Source organism: Cebidichthys violaceus, unplaced genomic scaffold, assembly GCF_023349555.1.
Source record: "Cebidichthys violaceus isolate CVI_PGR_0920_01 unplaced genomic scaffold, fCebVio1.0.p SCAF_2, whole genome shotgun sequence".
Classification (NCBI taxonomy): Eukaryota; Metazoa; Chordata; class Actinopteri; order Perciformes; family Stichaeidae; genus Cebidichthys; species Cebidichthys violaceus.
Window position 1 is genome coordinate 14,664,965 of NW_027176372.1, and position 19,503 is coordinate 14,684,467.

General features: G+C 42.7%; 2 protein-coding genes across 2 annotated transcripts in view; both read right to left on the reverse strand.

The window, feature by feature from the left end:
• Positions 1–11,006, reverse strand: part of LOC137875423 (collagen alpha-1(XXIII) chain) — a 117,410-nt gene extending 106,404 nt beyond the window's left edge. Inside the window, 2 exon segments of the mRNA XM_068714630.1 lie at positions 9,854–9,923; positions 10,407–11,006. Coding sequence (XP_068570731.1) covers positions 9,854–9,923; positions 10,407–10,700 — 364 coding nt within the window. The 5' untranslated portion in view covers positions 10,701–11,006.
• Positions 11,007–11,779: 773 nt separating this feature from the next.
• LOC137875424 (dual specificity protein kinase CLK4-like) lies at positions 11,780–19,162 on the reverse strand. The gene is made up of 13 exons (XM_068714632.1): positions 19,040–19,162; positions 17,124–17,284; positions 15,617–15,866; positions 14,873–14,975; positions 14,518–14,584; positions 14,317–14,433; positions 14,025–14,191; positions 13,842–13,936; positions 13,599–13,728; positions 13,428–13,510; positions 13,255–13,334; positions 13,031–13,121; positions 11,780–12,530 (listed from the first exon to the last, which is right to left on the reverse strand). The coding sequence occupies exons 2-13, from the start codon at positions 17,282–17,284 to the stop codon at positions 12,345–12,347; spliced, it is 1,530 nt and encodes a 509-aa protein (XP_068570733.1). The 5' UTR covers positions 19,040–19,162; the 3' UTR covers positions 11,780–12,344.
• Positions 19,163–19,503: the final 341 nt, after the last annotated feature.

The following is a 19,503-nucleotide window of genomic DNA, read 5'->3' on the forward strand; positions in this document are numbered from 1 at the left end:
CTGTGTGTGTGTAAGCATTTATTTCCCCCGCTGTCTACTTCTTTATGTGTGTCAAGGCTGCGGCTCCTGAACCGTGACAATTATCTTGTAGCAGGCACAAACACATGCACAAGTGTAGACAGTCGTCAAATCACATTCATTGCTTCAACACCTTCAGGATCCAATTCACCTAAACCCCAAGTGTGTTCAAAACAACTGCACATTTGTGCGCCGACTGCACAGGATTTGTTACGAAAGGTGAGAAAACAAAGAAAAGATGGAGGAAACATTTTTTGAATGCAGTCAGAGAGAAAATGAGAGGAAAGAGAGATGGTGGACCTGATAGATTATCCACATGCTCGACCCAGATACTCCATTTGTAACCAGAGCTGACTGGACATCTGTGATATACTCTTCTGGCTCCCAAAATGCACTCAGGACTCATTTCATTTTGATTCTCGAGTAGAACTGCAAATATGCAGATAAGGAGTCCCTATAGAGGCTGGCAATGGAGATGGCTGTTGCATGGTATGCAGAAACTTAGGAACACACGCGTGCTAACACATGAGAATAACAACACGCATGTGAGGTGAGCCAACATGCCGGCCCACACATATAGACACTTTCTGCTACAAGAATGCATAGGCACACAAGCTCATATATATATATAAAAAAAACACAAAAAACCAGATGGAACACTGACAAAAACCTTCAACATGTGCAGTATATTTCGGTATAGTACGTTCTTCCATTTCCTCCCCCCTCACTTCCCCCCATCTGGCAGTTGAGACAGTGAGCGGCAGCAGCGACAGCGTTCTTGACAGAAACCGAGTGTTTCGATTTAAAGGTGGCAAGTCACGGTGTGTGTCCACCACTGTGCGCTCATTAACACATATTTAACACCCATTATCGCACCGTCACAGCACTATCGGCCACGAACCTGCTGATAAACCCACACGATTGTTGGCACACATAAAGATATACAGTATGTATATGAAGCTACACTTAATCACACACACACACACACACACACACACATACACACACACACATTTCTAAACAAGCTCTCGCTTGGCCGATGATCGGATCCAGTTAGACGGGGTAATTCCAGTGTAACATTTTTGTAATCATATTCTGTTATCCACACTGCTGGGAAACGACCGTGAGGTTTTTCTGACCCTGATTTGAGGACTGATTTTTGAGGGCGAAACGACCCATCAACCCATCAACCCATCAAGGCTGTTCCACACACAATGAAGCCGATAGTATAACTGCAGCCGCTGCGGTTCGATGTTAAGCCGATGTGTTACATATGGCTGTAAACATGAGCGCATGACAACGGCACGTCTCGGTCGGTTAACTCTGACGTTTGAGGTTTTAGCTTAATGTGTGTGAGCTGATTCTTCGTCTTGATTAAACACCCTCAAAAATGTCCAAGATGCCTGATAATTTATAGTTCTTTTTATTAAAAACACAAATATAGAATTATTGGGTTTTTCATTCAGATTTCTCATTCCATAGCAGAGTTGTAATTTATAGGACCTGTGGTCAACTGGCACATTTTCTGCCTCAGCAAAAATAGCGCTGCCAGTAATCTGTTGCTATCACTGACGCCTATAAAAGTAGGAAATTAGCTTGTTTGATAGACACACCTGAGGGAGTGCCCACTTTCCCTGAGAAACTCCCTCTGCATCTCTTCAACGTCTGTTTACAGTACGTGTGATAGCCATCTCCATCACCCCCGACCTCACTCCTGGCTGAACTTTGGGTTAATGTTTAATGTACACAGCGAACAGATTGACCCACTGTGCAGCCTGAGGCCATCCAGATCCCAGAGTTAAATATACACTCGCTCAAATCAAATATAGAGACAAGGATGGGGAGCATGAAACAAAGCGACAGACGTGCATCACGTGCCAAAAAAAAGCAAAAAGTTGGGACACAGGAAGGAAAAACATAAGGGACATAACGACAGAGACACATTTGGAAAGGTCACACCGAGAGAGAAAACAGGCCCGACACATGTAAATACACCCTCCCCAAGCCGTGGCGTTAAGTTGGTGAGAGCTATCCTGTGCTCCGCTCCAAAATGCCCTCACCTCCCTGTTATGACAGAATAACATGGACCAGTGATGCTGAGGGCTTGTTCAAAGGCTTCAGGCCCAGTTTTACGAGCTCAGCTCTCATTAAAGAGGTGCTGGGAGAGTGACGAGCCTGTCGAGGGGCTTTTACACTAAGCAGGAGCATGTTCGGCACAGTGAGACCATCTGGTTCACCGATGCCCTCCTTCACACCTCCCGATGGCTCCCGGGGAAAGATACCTTCACTGTTCATTCTACTCTGTGTCTGGGAGGCATGGAGGGATAAATGATAACCTCTGCTCAAATTCGGACTCCTTTGTTTGTCTGGGTTCACGTCAGAGACGCTATCTGTCCAATAAATCCAGGTGTGTTCGTGTGAGTCCCGGTGCAGCCTCGCTACATTCCTGATGGATTACCGGCACTTTAAAAAATACTGGAATCTTATTTCTGTGGTACTTTATCCGGGCTGGTTATCCTAACAGATGATGGGATTGAAATGAAAGCCTGTTTAGATACTTTACAGGCTTGTTGGAGTTTTCAAGTGATGGCATTATTCTTACCCTCACTGTCCTGTAAACTCCGATGCTTTATTGAACAGGTTTAGGAACACACTGCAGCACAGAGAGAGATCATTTGACCTCACAGTGCTGTCAGCCAGCCAGAGGCCACACGGTGGTGTTAAAGAGGTTTTCTGCTCCCCCATTAAAAGGCTATTCACCTTGTCACCTGCCACTTGTGATAATTAAAGAAAACATTATAATAGTTTCCACATTTGCCAGCACTGCCCGGTAAGCTCTTGCCACTCCTACTTGCTCTCGACGAGACTATACTAGCTCTCGCTGAAAATATGGGATCCCTGTGAAAACATTTAGATGCCGACTGATTCAGGAAATCTATTATGGCCTTATCATACTTTATTTTAGAGCTTTTTAGGGTTACATAAAATAAGAAGTTTTCCACAGTTGTTTTAAGAAGGAAGATAAAAAAAATCAAGCAAAACAAATTTAAAAATACCTACAAACTACTACTATTTGGTAATAGTTTCAGATGTGTTCCCTTCAAATTGAAGCAACATGAAATTGTAACTCATGTGCTGATTTGACTACTGAACAGATGTGTCTGACAATGCTCAAATGTTCGTTCCGCTCAAGTCACTAATTTGCTATGACATTATTTGCTGCCTGTGGCAACCTTCTGGAAAAGAGCATCTTTGAAAACAAGCATACTATGTAATATGGACATATCAAAATAATGACTATATATTTATAAAGAAATACAAACATTGTGAACCTTTCAAATGCCATCTGTTACGATAACAGAATGTCTTGCTTCAGAAACACCATGAATGATTATGCAGCGATGCTCTTAAATCAATCCAAGACTGAAGAAATGAATCATGGCCCTGCGGTTCAACACATCACTTGATGCTTTTGATGCACGCTGGTCTGATGAAAACAACTGTTGTTTTGAAATTTTGTGCATCAGACAAAGCGTTATTGTGTGGAAAGCAGCAAATCAGATGTTCCTCTAAATCAAGTTTTACTTAGTGCCATGTGTTTTGCTCATCTTAGACAAGCCTCCACAAAGTTTCTCTGTTGCATAATTGTAAATAATTATGTTAGTAACACTTAACTAAATCCGATAGTGTTGTAAAGGTGCTAAAATAACAACTTATTGTGGTAAAACTGTGACCTAAAGCTGGGTCCTCTTCACAGAGTAGCTTTCCACAGTAGCCCAGAACAGACAAAAACTGTCTGACGTCCGTTGCTCGTAGTAACAAGTGTTGTTGTTATAGTATGGATCGTTTCTGAGTGAGGCGAACGGCATTTCCATGGTTTTGCACTCGGCAGCTCACGTTTTTGCAGTGCTGGAAAGGGAGGAGTGAGTGGATGGCTATTCAGTTGGTTACAATCTGCAACGACACCGCTGGATGCCACCAAAATCCTTCACACTAGTCCTTTAACGTTACACAATGAACAATATCACTCAAAAATGCAGAACTCCATGACATTTCTGTTCACCTGTGGTAATAAGAAACACTCAATTGGCCCATGTTTATGTTGGCAGCGTGTCCGAGAATAGTTCTGGTCTTCACTATATGGAGCTATGAAGTGCAGGAGAGAACTCACTACGGCACTTCTGTAACTAGTCTGGAACAAAGACAAGGATGTAAATATAAACAGACCCTAGCTGTTGCTCAATAGCAGGCTATCTTTGGAATTTCCACTGTTAGCTGAGAGGTGGCGTCCTTCAAGCTGATCCTTCAATATGAACATATGGACACTAAATCCTTTTAAACAAGTTACAATCCGTATCTCCTCCTTAATCCGCTCCACACCACCTCCCTTAATGACCTCACATATAATGTTATGACAATAGATGATTGCATACAGCGATGTTTTCCTTTAATAGGTGTTGTAACTAAGATCACAGGATGTGCCAGTCGCTTCAGAGAGTCCCTTTTGTTTCCTTTGTGTGTTCTGCACATCCCTCGTATTGCTACCTGGCAGCCCTTTGCTCCTCTGTGGGTTCCTGTGGTCCCTGTGGGCCTTCATGAGCTGCAGACGGGCCGGCTTGTGTCGAGCAGTTCATTTTTCAAAAGGAAGAAATTCGGCCCTGCTACACTGTGGTTTCAGAAAGCTAACTTTAATTAGAAGGCTGATGAGAGACAGAGAGGTGCGGTCTAAAGATGTGGGTGAGGTGTGAGTAGTGTGTGTGTGCGCTACAAAACACATACAAAAGTACAAATGCACACCTGGAGCCAGTCGCATCAGCTGTTCTTAAGTTCTTAAATTCAGCCTTGTAATACAACCCGGTCAGAGATTCGGGTGTGTTGTGCTAGTAGCGGCTAACATAGCCTCGAGCAAAGGTCAGGAGCGAGCTATAGAGTGAGCAACAGACTAGATAACTAGATAAACATGTCTGGTAAATTGCCTTAAGTGATAGGATTATCTCCCTTACTTTGAAATATAGTTTTTTTTTTCCCCCAGTGGAGCCTTTGTTTTCAATGACACAAACACAACCATCTTCCAAACTCAATATCTCAAAACAGTCCAAGAGGCCGCATTCCCCTCGTCTTTTACAAATAAACTGAGCACACTCGAACCTTCCAAGATCCTCTTTCCAATGAGAACAAGATATCAAGAGAAGTCACTCATTTTAATTTGACTCTTACAGTGACAGGAGGGAATAACAGACACATCACAAGAAGGCTAAAAGTAACCTGAGGACACAAGGATCGCACAGCTGTGCATTAGAGCTGCAGTCCATATGACGATGGCATCTTTTAGTCTGTGATATAGTGCTCAATACAAAGCAGCATCAACATTTCCTGGTCATCATTTTGCCTGTAAAGACTAAATCCCATAATACAGTCATTTGAATCTACAGAACACATTTCTATGTTCCCTATTGAAGAGGTAAGACATTACCGCTTACATAGTGACATAGTTGGGGAAAAATATTCTGGAAATAAAAGAGTGGCTGTGTGTGAAGATTTACAGAAAACACCCCACAGACCAACTCTAATGGGGAAAATGTGCGTTTGTGATACTCAATTCTGTGCAGCAGGAGGATAGAAAGTATTTTGTACTTTTATAAAACTGTATATTTTCTTCCCTGGTTTGAAATCTGAAGCTTAATGTAAAAAGCCACCTGGGCTTTCTGCCACAGGATATCCTCTTCATAACTGACTTCATACACAGTGAATTTAAAGCAATGCAGTCAGTCACTGGGAACCTCACATTACGCATGCCTGCAGACATCAAAACAAACACACGTGCACACAATACATACAAGCGCACTCAAGCAGAGACTGGCACATGGGCGCACAGACACACACACACACACACGCGCGCGCGCGCACACACACACACACACACACACACACACACACACACACACACACACACACACAGCTAGTTATGTGCTGCTCTCCAGCATATTAATACTTTAAAAAAAAGAAATGCCTACAGCTCTCGGCTACAGCGGAACAAATTCTAAAACGAAATCACTTATGAAAACAAATTTCCTGCGTTTATTATTTTTAAAATGGTCATTAATGGATCTTATATGGCCGGTGTATTGGTCCTGTGGCAATAGATTATATAGGTAGCTGCAAGCTTCCCATCTGATTTATTATGGCTTTAAAAACAAAATGCAGCCCCTTGCTGTTGGCCCCATCGTGGGTCTCTCTAATGCCGGCTTTCCCCCTCTCCTCCTCCAGGTGGGGGAGCAGGAAGCGTACAGCCTCCCCTCTGCCTTCTGAGTGAGAGGCTGATCCCCAGTCAGGCCGGTTAACACCAGCAGACTGCTGATGGGCTTCACACAAGACGTTACGCTGACAGACAGCTGGGGTAGAATAGTCCCTCATCACATGTGTAGGAATTTAGTGTCACAAAAAATACGAATAGCTGTACCTCTACAGAAAGCAGACAAGAATTCATGTGCATTTTTGCATGTATGTGTATATGTTAAATGCTTCAAGGAACCCCACTGTGGGCATGCTCTCTCAGTTATATAAATACACACAAACACATATATGAGGGGCCTGTGTTTCCCTTAAGTGTGTTAATGAGCTCTTATCTGATGGAAATTGATCTGAGCACACAGCCAGGGGTCTGACCTCTTGCCCTCATATACACCAAAACCAAAGACTCAGTCCTGACTTTGACTTAATTTAAACTTACACCTACTTACAGATCAATAAATCAAATGCACTATATCAAGAATGGCTTGATTAAACCATTGTTTGGTCTACAAAATATAGAGCAAAATGTCACATCTTCTAATTAGTTGTTTTGTGCGACCAACCATCCCAAACTCCAAGGATATTCACAATCACAAAAGACAAAGAAAAGCAGCAAGTCCTCACAATCTCATCAAAGCTGTCATATCACCCAAAGTATTTTTTTTTTTCATGAAGAAAGACACATTGTTTGTGTTTTATTTTTAAAATTCATCTAAATATTCTTATGAAATAAAAATCTCCTCAAACTGTCATAGGATGGCCGTGTTGTTTTAGCACCCTCTCCTGCTGCACAGTCTCCAGTGACTGATTCACATTAATGGGTGTGTCTGGCTGGCATTTTTAATTTTGGGCCTGTGCCCAAGAGTGGGCCGCCTGTGCCCCCCTAGCTGGTACCAGACCTGTTAAACAGCCTTTTAATGCAAATTGCAGAGATGACAATACACTCCCCCTACACAGGACACATGCAAGCCCCACATGGTTCTAATTAGCTAAGGCACCATAAAGGTGTTGTGTCCATGTGTTAGTAATGAATGTGTGTGTAGGTTTGTGTGAGAGCATACGTAGTGTGTGTCTGTCAAGGCAACAGGCGGGTGCTAATTGCAAACACCTGAAGCTTGTAAGCTGAGTTGGTCTCAGCGACATCGTTTGCCTTCGCCTTAACGACTGCTGGCTGTGTTGTATCTGTGAGCATAAAAGTGTCACAACAATTCTGTCTCCACTGAGCGACTACGGGAGGTAAATGCCCTTTAGTGGCAAATGCTATTTATAGGCAGTGTCTGAACCAGAGGGCTTTGCCTTCAAAACATTTTTTTTTCATCAAGAGGAAGTCATTCAGTGAGAAGCATCAATAACAAATTCAACATCATTTCCCAGCGCTGCTGCGAATGTGCTGCCCCCTGTTGGGCCCCCGTCTTCATGCATGCTGAAAGGTGAGCACCCTGATGCTGAGGGCATAGCTTTAATGGCAGAAATGCCACTCATGCTGTGTGGCAGTGTGTCTCGCACACACACACCCTGGCAGAAATACCTTGGCCTGTGATCCTGGTGGTGAGAGATTCAAGTTTCAGGTGGGAAGAGCTGGTGCTAAAGGGAGAGGAGGGTCTCTTCTTACAGTGTCGTGTTGAGAGAGGTGCCTCTGTCGGCCCCTCAAAGGCTCAGGGACAGAAACTCACACACCCACACACACACACACACACACACACACACACACACACACACACACACACACACAAAACCACACGCAGCCATATGAGACCATGACCAGACTGTACACTCACAAGGCCACAGATGGGATGCACACATTTAGGAACAGCTCGGCTCAGATAAATGTATATAAAAGTGTTTTTCTCGAGTCACATACTTCATACAGCGCCTGACACAAACGCATGCACACTCCTGATAGTTCACAAGCTCATGTCGCTTCTTGAGCAAAAAGCACCAGGAAAATCTCTCCAAATCTAAGTTTATCGGCTGAGAAACCCTCTTTAGAAATAAACACATTTTATGGAGAAACGTTAACAAGTCTGTATTGAGCAATCTGGGGAATTGTTGGGATGTGAAAGAAGTACATTTTTACATTTGGTTGCATAAAAGCCGCAATAAACAAATAGCCTTTTGTTCCAGCCTCGCAAAAAAAGACACCATATTCAAAGCCAAGAAACTGGAAAAAGAGAACTTTAAATAGACTTCTGAATAGTTGCGGAGGAATTGTGTTTCAGTGCAAAAAAACGCTTGATTACACAGCAGTTCAGCGGAATTGACAGGAAAATGGGATGCAACATCTGATACAATAATATGGTCTAATAAAGAAAGTACATTCAAATGCATGAATACCCAACAAGGGCAGTGCAGGCTTGGCTTAATTGGGCAACGTTTTACAGGGTGCATATACATCTAATTACAATTCTACGGAGTCATGCTGAGTAGAAATGCATTGAATGTATAAAAGAGGAACTACAGTAAAGTACTACCACATGCAGTGTCAGTGGCTTTGACTCTGCTGAATCCAATGCAAACAACAAACACTTGCACCAGCTTCGCTAACCAGCCAGACAGAGCCAGCGAGCTATCTTGGCACGGCAGACCTCAGACTGGAAAACAGAATGTGTTGAAAGCGGGCCAGAAATTCCACTTGTGAACGCTTTCACCTGTTTATGTTGTTGCAGGGCTGTCCACACCCGGAGACAAAGAGAAAAAGAAAGAAAGAAGAGCCAGGGAGAGAAGTTCGCCAAATGTGCTGATAAGCATCTCAAAAAGCTCAACCTCTACCATAACTTTTGGATACAAAACTTCAAATGTGTGCAGCAGTGATGATGGTAAGATTTCACTAAAGTTGCAATTTTTTTGTGAATGTTTCAATAAAACACACACACACATCCTGATGCCAGTGAATTCCTCTGGCAATAAACCCCAATTTCTTCTCCATAGCTAAGGTAAAATAGCCCATATATTTAATACACAGCTGATCAGTTGGTCACATCCACTGATGTCAGGCTTCATCTATGCATGAGGACACATCACGTCAAATGCAGCTTTACCCAAAGTAAAAAAGGTAAACCATCTCTTTTTTTTTATTATTCATAACGGGCGACTCTGTGTGTAACATGATGTGGATCACACAGCGTTCTCCGCCCGTGGAACTATCACAAGCTCTGTAACGAACACCGCGAGCCAAACGTGGCCAATCTTGGCACACCGCTGCTACATCTTTTAAAGTGAGCATCCCCCACTGATACAAGGCTGCAGGGCTCAGGCTGGACATCCCAACCCCGCTGCTCCGCTGAGTGTGGAGCCCTGCGGTCACAGTGTGGGCCCTACATCGGCTCAGGGGGCCTTGACCATGAACACGCACACATACACTCTTTAAGTTCAGGAGAGCTGCCAAGAGCATCATAGGCAGACAAACAATCAGGTTTCACAAGCAGTCAGTCATGCCTAGACTGTAACTTTTACCTGATAGGGAACAGATTTTGAGCGTCTCGTTTGATTTATTTGTGTGTTTTTTGGGTAAGTGGTACCAATGCTACAAAGAGCAGAGACATACCTGGAGGACAGGAGCACTCTTGGCCAACATCCCTAGTTGTCCGCAATTTTGGCATCAGCACCACCACTTTCTGCAGACAGACAGAACAAATTCCAAAGCTAAATAAAAATACTAAACATGAATATATTTTTCAAAGTGGAGATCATTAATAAACAAGCAGAGCATGGAATAATATTGAAATAATCTCAATGAGTACCAATTACAATTATGAGGTCATAACCTTCCTCCTATTAAATACAGCTCACGGAGCTTCCTCCATGTAATAACAATTATAGGTTGGTGTCTCATCAGTGGTTATGTCACCCTATAAAGAGGTTTAACGGCAAACTAATTGGCCAGCTGCATGCAAGGTTGATCCCTAAGGTCGTTAATAAAAAAGGGACTGATTTTAGAGGGAATAATTAGGGTGCAATTGCCAAAAAAGTGCCATGTCTGTGTGTTTGTGCTGCATGTGTTCCATGCTATTACGCACATTTTACGCACCGGCGAGCAATGCGTCTGAGGTTCACAAACACAATACATGAACTTATCAACGACAGTATACGTGATGTACCTCTTCAACGAGCCGCACTATCGAAGTGCTCAGCTCTGGAATTAGAGTCCCATCCTCGTTTAGACAAGCTGTGCGCGCCGGGTGGAAGATGGACGCTTTGTCCGTCTCCATCTGCAGGCGGTTCTCCAGCTGGTAGGTCTTGAGGCTCATCAGAAGACACACGGTGATGGAGCTCAGGGACATCAGCAAGCACAGAGCGATGGGGAAACCTGGAAGCCACCGCTGGACCGCGGACTTGGGAGCACACTGGCACACCGGCTTACTTTCCCCGATAGAGTCGCGAGCTGTATCCATGTTGAAAATCCTGCTGAAGTCCTCTTGATGAACAGAAAATAAAAATAAAAATACTTCGTTTAGCTGTTGAAGTTCTGCGACCAAAATCTACTCGGTGCTCCGGACTAAGCAGCGCACCTAACAGACTCACAACACTCTGCTCCAGCACACTAGGCTCGGGGTTCAAAGCGCTGTCTTAAATTAGTCTTGGAACAAGAGGCAGCAGCAGCGCACACCGGGTTTAAGCCGGACACAGATGGGAGCGATCTGGATGCCAACCAGAGAAGAGGCGCCTTCTAACTTGCAGGGGAGTTTCCTATATGGATGTGCAAGTGCAACTACCAATGGGTCCAATTGTCTGCCTGCCTCAAAGTTGCACGTTCAACTAGTTGCGATGCGCCCGCCCTGCTGACCACGTGGGAGGCTGCAGATTGACAGCTGCCTCGTGAGTGAGACTGTTGAGGGTTTTTGTCTTGGCCAACTTCTGTTCACTAAGTCACCTCAGCACAATATGTTATAGGACATGCAGTTATAATTTATTTGTATAAAGCCACTAGAATTTACTCGAACAGTGACTGATGATGAGCCTTGTTAATGCAATTAACTAACATTTGCTGACTAATTAATTAGACTTCAAAATGACACTTTAAAGTAGATCATGTCGCCGCAGGCCCCATATTGTCAATGGGGAAGGCATATAGCGTACACTTTGAAGACAATGGATCTTCTTCAGAAAAGAGGTATCTCTGGTTGTAGTTCACAAAGCACGTACATCTTCTAGATAACTCAAGCCGATGCTGCACACTGGCGATCCCGACTCGAAGCGTGAACAGCATGAATAATACAGATTCATAGTTTGTAATGCATTTTGTTATTTTCGTTGTCGAACCGGATTGAAACCGGTGCGGTCATCAATCCAGGTTAAATGTTCAGTTTTAATGCATATACCTTTTCGTTCAACTTCAACGAGGATCAGATCTTTCGACAGGAGACTTCAGGCAGCAGACTCAGTAATCTGAAAGCGTTTTACTGCCACCCTGTGGATTTATGCAGCGACTGCAACTAAACATCACAGCACAGTAAAAGTACAAAGACACGTCTGTCGTCTATTCACGTTTATTGAGAAAAATGTACATTATACTGCAAAAGTTACACAACCACTCAGTGAAAAATGAAACATCTGAACAAATTGTATGTACAAGGATTTTCTGCCCGCTGTAGCTTTTCTTTCTCTTCAGTGCTGAATAAATTACTGGTGAGACTGATAAGGCAAAAACATTCCCCTTCACCACTGTGACAATGCAGAGAAAGAACATGGACACAATTGGACTTCATGACTATAAAATGAAAAATAAAAAAAAACAGTAAATACTTAAGTGATACAAAATTAAATTACAATGGCAAATAAATAGAAATCAATTGGAGGATTCATTACATCATCAAGCATGCCACAGATGACAACATAACTTGTTGATGAGTGAAAGACTCACAGGAAACACACCGGCTTAGGACAGGACACAGCGAAGCAGGGCAGTGGACTGATACAGTCAGTTAAGGTTCTCCTCTCCTGGAGAGTCAGGAAGCAGAGGCTGCACTGCACCATGATGACATCATGGTGACATCATAGTGACAGTCAGGCTCTGACCAGGGCCACAAGTCACAGGTTCAGTCTTTTTTGCTGCTGCTTCTGCTGCTTCGGGTGCTTCTGGTGGTGCTCTTGCGGTAGCAGGAGAAGAAGGGATGATGGAGGGCCTGTTCCAGACTGAGGCGCTTCGCTGGATCATACTCCATCATCTTCTCTATCAGGTCAAACAGCTGGTGGTGCTCTTCACCCTTAGACTGCATGTAATGCTGATGGGAAAGGAAGGACAATTGTAAAGTGTGTCACGATGAATCTTGTGCTCTGAATTTTAAGTGTAGTTCTATATTATGAACGTAGTAAATAATGTACAAGGTTGATATACTTAATTAGGCTAAATACTACTTAATAATACATCGTTGTTTATTAGTTGATTTATATTTTGTACTAAGAATCTGAATCTGCAAAGTAGCTTAACTAGTAACTCATTTTGTCAAATGAATGTAGTGAAGATAAACAATCAATGCTTCTCTCTGAGATGTATGGAAGTACAGTATTTAAGTAGGCTAAATCTTTCTCATGTATTTAAGCAGCTGGGCTCAGTACACTGTTGTAACTCTGAACAAAAGTCAGGTGGCTTTGGATGTACCGATGGCTACCTTCCTAGCTAACATGTAAACACCAGAGATTTGATTGATACAGATCTATTTTCAGATGTAATTCTTAGCACCCAGGAGCACGTCGACACCGTCTCCAGTAACGTTCCTCTTACCTTGAGGGGTTTGCAGTGTTTCTTGACATATCTCCCAGAAGAGCTGTGAACATCCCAGTCGAGCTTGGACCGGTGAACATACCGCCTCTTTCTGTACAACACAATGATAATGACATTTGTATAAATAAATCATATGATCTGCAAAGTATGTTCAGGTGGCCTTATATTGTGATTGTGTTTTTTTGTGGGGGGGTAGGGGGGAGGCCAGTTGGCGGTCTACATACTTGGTTTTCTGCAGCAGGTTTGAGGGGATGGGGCCCAGGACTCTCTCCATCATAGCAAGGTGCTCTTTGCTGTCATGAGTCTGAAGGCAAAAATAAATATGACACATCTTACCAAATGCCATGGTAAATGTCACAGTATTAATCATTTTAAAATACTCTCTACCGCCTCTTACCTGGAAGAGAGTAGATCCAAGGTAGTACTCGATGAGTATGCAGCCTACACTCCAGACATCACAGGAATGACCCCAGCCCAGATCTGAAAGAGACGACGTTCCTTAAATAACAAATCACCACTGCATGATGAGTCTGAAGCTTCTGAGCTGTGCTTTATAACAGCCACGTACCTAAGATGACCTCAGGAGCGCGGTAATGACGAGTCGACACCACAGAGGTGTGGTGCTCCTGTTCATATGTGGCGTTACCAAAATCCACAATTTTCACATCCGGGTTCTTCAACGTCCGTTCGTCCCGTTTCTGAAGACAAGAACAGAATCATGCTACTCACAGCGACACTAACATGAAGATTTAGCATTCAGCCAATACTTCAGCAGGTATGATTTTTCTGGATACATATGTGGGACACTTACCATTTCAGGGTTGTACTCCATATGATACTCTGAATCAATGAAGAGAATATTCTCAGGCTTCAGGTCTGTGTGAGTCAGCTTGTTGCTATGCAGAACTGAAAGACAAGACCACATAGATTTTAAACTAAGTATTTTACATTTTAACATTCTGTATTTTCTGCGCAGCCATCTGTAATTACTCACATCGCACAGCGCGGATGATCTGGTATGCCATGTGCCGGATGTGTTCTATGGGGAATGGCTGAAAATTGTTTTCCTTGAGGAAGTCATAAGTGCTGAGGCCGAGCAGTTCAAAGGCAATACAGACGTGGCCGTGGTAGTCAAACCAGTCCAGTATGTGTACACAAGCACTAAAGGAGGAGAGGTAAAGAAGAAGCAGTCAGTTTCTGAAAAGAAATTCTGAAAATATTTAAACATATGAAGACCGCATGGTGATCAGGTATTTGTGGTATGAAGTTACTTTGGATTTACTTACTATCTCTTATTAGAGTCGAGGGACTTCAACTGTTCGAGCACCTCTACCTCAGACATAGCCGCCTCACGGTAGCGGTCTATGTTTTTAATGATCTTCAGAGCCACTCGAGCTCCATCACTGGAAATACACAACGTAAATACTTTTAACATCGGACGCAAGAGAAGGAGTAAGAAAAAAATATAAAAAGGAATATTTTCTTACTTAGAGTGATCAATGCATTCGACTACCTTCCCAAAGGCACCTTCTCCTAGAGTACACACAATCTCATCTACAGAAAATAGAGAGTTGTAGTTAGAAACATTGCAGTGACACAGTGAAACACTGCCCTTTGGCTGGTGCACTGCCTGATGTTTTATAGCTCTGTTTAACTACACGACTATAAACAGGCTTCTGAACACTGGAATACAACTCAATGCTAAATATGTTACACTGACAAGCAGTATTTAACCAAATACTTGTCTGGACTAAGACTAATGTTTGGAAATAAAAACCAGACAGGAGAGTGAGAGAGTCAAAGTGTGAACAACAGTAGAAAAAAAAGGTATATATTCTATACATCTCGCTCTCAGCATGTCTCCACTGTGATAGATGAGGTGACCCTCGCCATCATCCTCAACACTCCTGGATCTTTTCCTGCTCCTGCGCTGTTGGCTCCTCCTCTGCACCGGAACCGCCGCAATCCGCCATCACATCAATAACCCATCAGTCAGCCAGCACCAGGCCACCACAATGCGACATCGTCATTCATTCAACCGGGCCAAGGGGGGAGGTGTAGGGGTGGATAGATTCGGCCCGTTCAGTAACACCGCCGGACGAATGGACGGAAGGACGGAGCAGCAAATTCAAATTCAGCCCCGTCAGAGAAATTGGGCGCCAGCCACCACATAGTGTGCGTTACAGAAGAAAAACATGGCAACAAGATTTTCAGATGAGAGACTTTCTCAGAGTAGTACAGAAAAAAAACTCAACTTGATTGATTACAGTGTATCTGCATGTAGTTCTTTGTAACTCTTCCGAAACAACTTAATTCTTAACTAGCATGTCCCATAACCGCCCACTAAGATTTCAGCACAAATACTGGGTCCACTTTTCTCTAGCAAATCTATAAAACACTCACAATCTCTGAGCCTCCACTAGTCATTATTGAAAATCATGCTTAATAGTGAAGAGTGGGACACACAGAGAGATAGAGAAAACAAAGAGATAGGTGTTATGCATTGGCTAAACACCAGTGATGACCCATTCGATTTGGTGGCAAAGACAGGAGAGGGGAGTAGACGGGAGAAGGAGGTTCTCGTACCGAGGAGGACCGGTGGCGAGAGTGGCTGCGCCTGCGCCTTCTGTCTCTCTGCCTGCGGCTGCTCCGCCTGCTGCGACCGCTGCGACCGCTCCGCCCGGAGGACTTGCTGTAGTGATGCCAGTCCCGGTCTCTATCCTTGCCGGTGCCTTCGCGGCTGACTTCCTCACAGGCCATGCCCAGACTGTGGTCCTGGGTGGTTCCGTCCCGAGAGTCCAGCCCCTGGTTCAAACTGCGGGTCTCCAAATAGTGCCTGCAGTCAAACACAAAATGACACACAAAAAAAATAAAATAATAAAAAAAAACGAGTAGAAAGCGTAGGTCAAGAGCAGCTCAGCTCCTCGTCTGTGATAAGGCTCTCGAAATGAAGACGGTATGAGACGGTGCAAACGGTACGCCCGCTGCCTGACACCGTATCCCCTGAACCTTTTATGTAACATTTTTAATTAGCAACATACTGATTTACAGCCACCAAACACCCTGTTCATTTAGAGACTAGTTAAGAAAGAATTTTATCAACAGTTTCTCAACTGTCCACTTGGCAACCCAAAGTATGCCGTCCTTAAAACGTATGCACGTCAGCCACATCGGCAGAATTAAAGTGCGAGGCATCGCAAGACCGAGCTGAAAGATTTTGGGCACAACCTGATAGTGTGTAATAGCATCTGTGATTCTGCACCTGCAGATATCAGTGCACCGGAAGGTGACAACTATGCGCCACCATTTCTGCCAATACGAAGTGCAAATTAACTATTATCTTTTCTATATACCTTGCTGAAAACCATCATGTTTTCTTATTACGGTTGCATTTGCTTAGAATGTTGCCTCCAGCACACCCACCCAGCAGGCCATGTTAGCAACTAACATCTAAAAAAGACCAAGAAACCCCTCTGGGCTCTAGCACCCTGCTGGTGTCAGTTGTCTTCCAGGAGGAAGTCTGCCTCTCTACAGAATTAAAATTAGAGTAGAAATGGAAACATGTAATGTAACCCGACAGCCTTCATACATGCACACAAAAAGCTAGAATTGCAAAACATGTTAACATTGCACATAACTTCACCAGATGACACTGAAATTGCAAATTGACTGTTTGTCAATTTGAAAAACAAATATATCACCGAGTCACGGGTATTTTAGGGGCAAAAAGAAAAAAACAATACAACTGACTTTCCATCACTAAAACAAACACTGCAACACAGATGTATACAATGCAGGGGGAGCATGAGCCGTTTACAAATCTGAAGCCTCAATGGCCGAACTGGAGGTTTATCTCAAAACATGGCAGCACAGGCCACAGAAATGTTACCATATGTTATGATGTAATGGGTGAACAACTTTCATACGAAAGGGTCAAGAGGAAAAAAAAAGCATGTATTTTAAAGCACAAACTAGTTTTGATAGCTTTTACACCTCAGTTAAAATAAGAAACCAAAACACCACAAAAGGTCTTTGAGTAGGCACTTTATACAGAAAATACTGATATTATATTATTTATTAATATGATATTTACCCATCACACAACTTGTGGTGGAGGTGAGTTCTTCTGGACTTGTTTTCTCTTTCGCTGCTGTGTGAGTCTTGTTTCTTTCTCTTACGACACTCCATTCTCTCTTCCCAGCTGTACTCATCGAGCCAGATACATGGGGAGCGCATCCGCTTCGACTGGCGCATCTGAAAGACATGAAAAACGGGTCAAAATAAAATTCTTTCAACTTAATCCTAAACTACATAGTATGTTATTTATCAATCATTGCACTGTTTTGGAGCCATGGACTCAGTTGCAGCATTACACTTGGGATTAATTCTTGAGATACCCCTATCCCAATGCAAAAGACTAAATGTTATGTAATATAGTACAGCAGCAAACTAAAACTGTCTTATCGTATAACAGGTAAGATAGGATGTAGACAAGTAATACAAAAAAAATAACACACTCACAGAGCTTTTAGAACAGTGCTGAATAAAAGTATTGTTTTTCCTTAAATAATTCAAAATTGTGATTTAAAATGTTTTAACAGGCTCAAAATTAATGTTTAAATCTCTGTGGAACATATTTGACATTTGGTTGCCACTTCTGACGAGGCTTGTGAACCAATAGTATAACAATGTTGGCATATCTTTGTGTAGTCAGTAATAATGTTCAGTTAGTGTGGGGAAAAAACAGACAAATGGTTGAATTTGAGGACAAGCGTATGGCTTCACTATAACAGCTATAACAAAGGTGCACATAAGTGAAGTCGTATACCTTCATGGTACCTTCAGTACACTGTCGCTTAGATGACAAGCTAAACATTAGCCGAAGCTAAGTAGCCATATCATAAGATTAGGATTGATTACATGAATCTTAAAAACACCACAACACAAAGTAACCTGAAGAATGTAGGCCTATAGCTACACGTTTCAAAAGTACTTGATTACTTTACCACAGAAGATTCGTCACTTGACATAAGTCTCATTCTACTAAACCATAAAATATGCAGGTTGTGCAACAAACAAGTAATTAGTATATTTGTCCCATCTTCAAGTCTCTGTTTACTTCCTGAATCTCCGCTAATCAACATAGCTGTACCATAAGAAATGCACTCTCCGCCATGTGGTGAATGCAATATAAATGGAGAGGGAGGGTGCAAAATATAGTTGCTTAATGTTATCAATAGCACCTTAAATCTGCAACAATTTGTAAATGAACTCTTTTGTCGTTTACCATGGTAAAAACGTATTCATCGTCACGTAACGTTACTAATTAACCCCAACAGGGTGAGCAGGTCTGGACTCACCCGTAGAAGTAACATTGACTTTAAACTATTAAGATGTATGATAAAATAATAGGCGAGCACTTGATGCAAACAGGTTATAACTTCGGGCCAACATTAATGACATTGTGTTAACTATAAAGAGCGGCCTGACATAACGTTAACATATCTCGAACTTTATCCAATGTTTCTTGATAACCTACAGCTCAAACGGTGGTAACTTTGATCAACTAGCGACCATTAGTGGAGACGGGAGCAAAAAGCCATTGAGTACACTTGTCTCGATCTAAGGGCCCATCGAGCGTCGACCACGCTAACATATGACGTAACCTAACGCTACAGAAAACAAACGTTACGTCAGTCAGCCTAAGCTATTAGAGTTAATAAATATATTCTACTGCGACTACCAACTTAAAAATGTTGACTGCTACAGTTATAAAAAGTTACACACCAATGTGCCAAAGGTTACTTTCCGATTCCGAGAAAATAAATTACTGAAGCTAGCCATGGCGATAGCTAAGCTAATTAGCCAGATGAGCGTCTGCCATGTTGTCGAGACGTCGAATTTCGGAATAGCTAACTGGCTAACATTAGCCAACATTAAGGGGAACACACACACGTTAAACAATAGGAAACAGAATAAAGTGGTTATAACCCATGGCCTTTGTCTTACCTGGCTTTTACAAGAGATTTGAAAAAGTAGGTTTATCGATTTTGTTATAAGTTTGAACAAAGAAAAACAAAATGACTCCGACTTATCGTCTTCAAAGATGGCGAGCTTCCCTAGAATGCCTAGAACCCGCTGGAACGTTGTTCCATGACGTAACGCACAATAACCACGCCCACTGAACCACTGGGTTTTGTTATCCCGAAGAATTCCTTTCAGGTACAGCCAAACAGCACTGCATGTATCAATACTAATATAATACCAATTGCTATCCCGGGCAACTATATAAAATATGCAATACTAATAGTAACAATAATAATAATAGAGGTATGGTTAAGAAACTGTGAGTATTTAAAAATGAATTTGTTGAACGTTGTGTCAGCAAGGTTTCTGACGTTACATTGGAGAAAACTGAATTTGTGACAAATTATACAGCTTATTGTTGCATTTGAGATCCACTGGTATAGCGT

Coding starts and splice junctions, on each gene's coding strand:
- LOC137875424 (XM_068714632.1), bottom strand. CDS start 17,284: ATGCGCCAGTCGAAGCGGATGCGCTCCCCATGTATCTGGCTCGATGAG. Junction 15,867..17,123: donor CACCACAAGTTGTGTGATGG/GTAAATATCATA, acceptor GTTTGACTGCAG/GCACTATTTGGAGACCCGCA. Junction 14,192..14,316: donor CTCGACTCTAATAAGAGATA/GTAAGTAAATCC, acceptor CTCCTCCTTTAG/TGCTTGTGTACACATACTGG.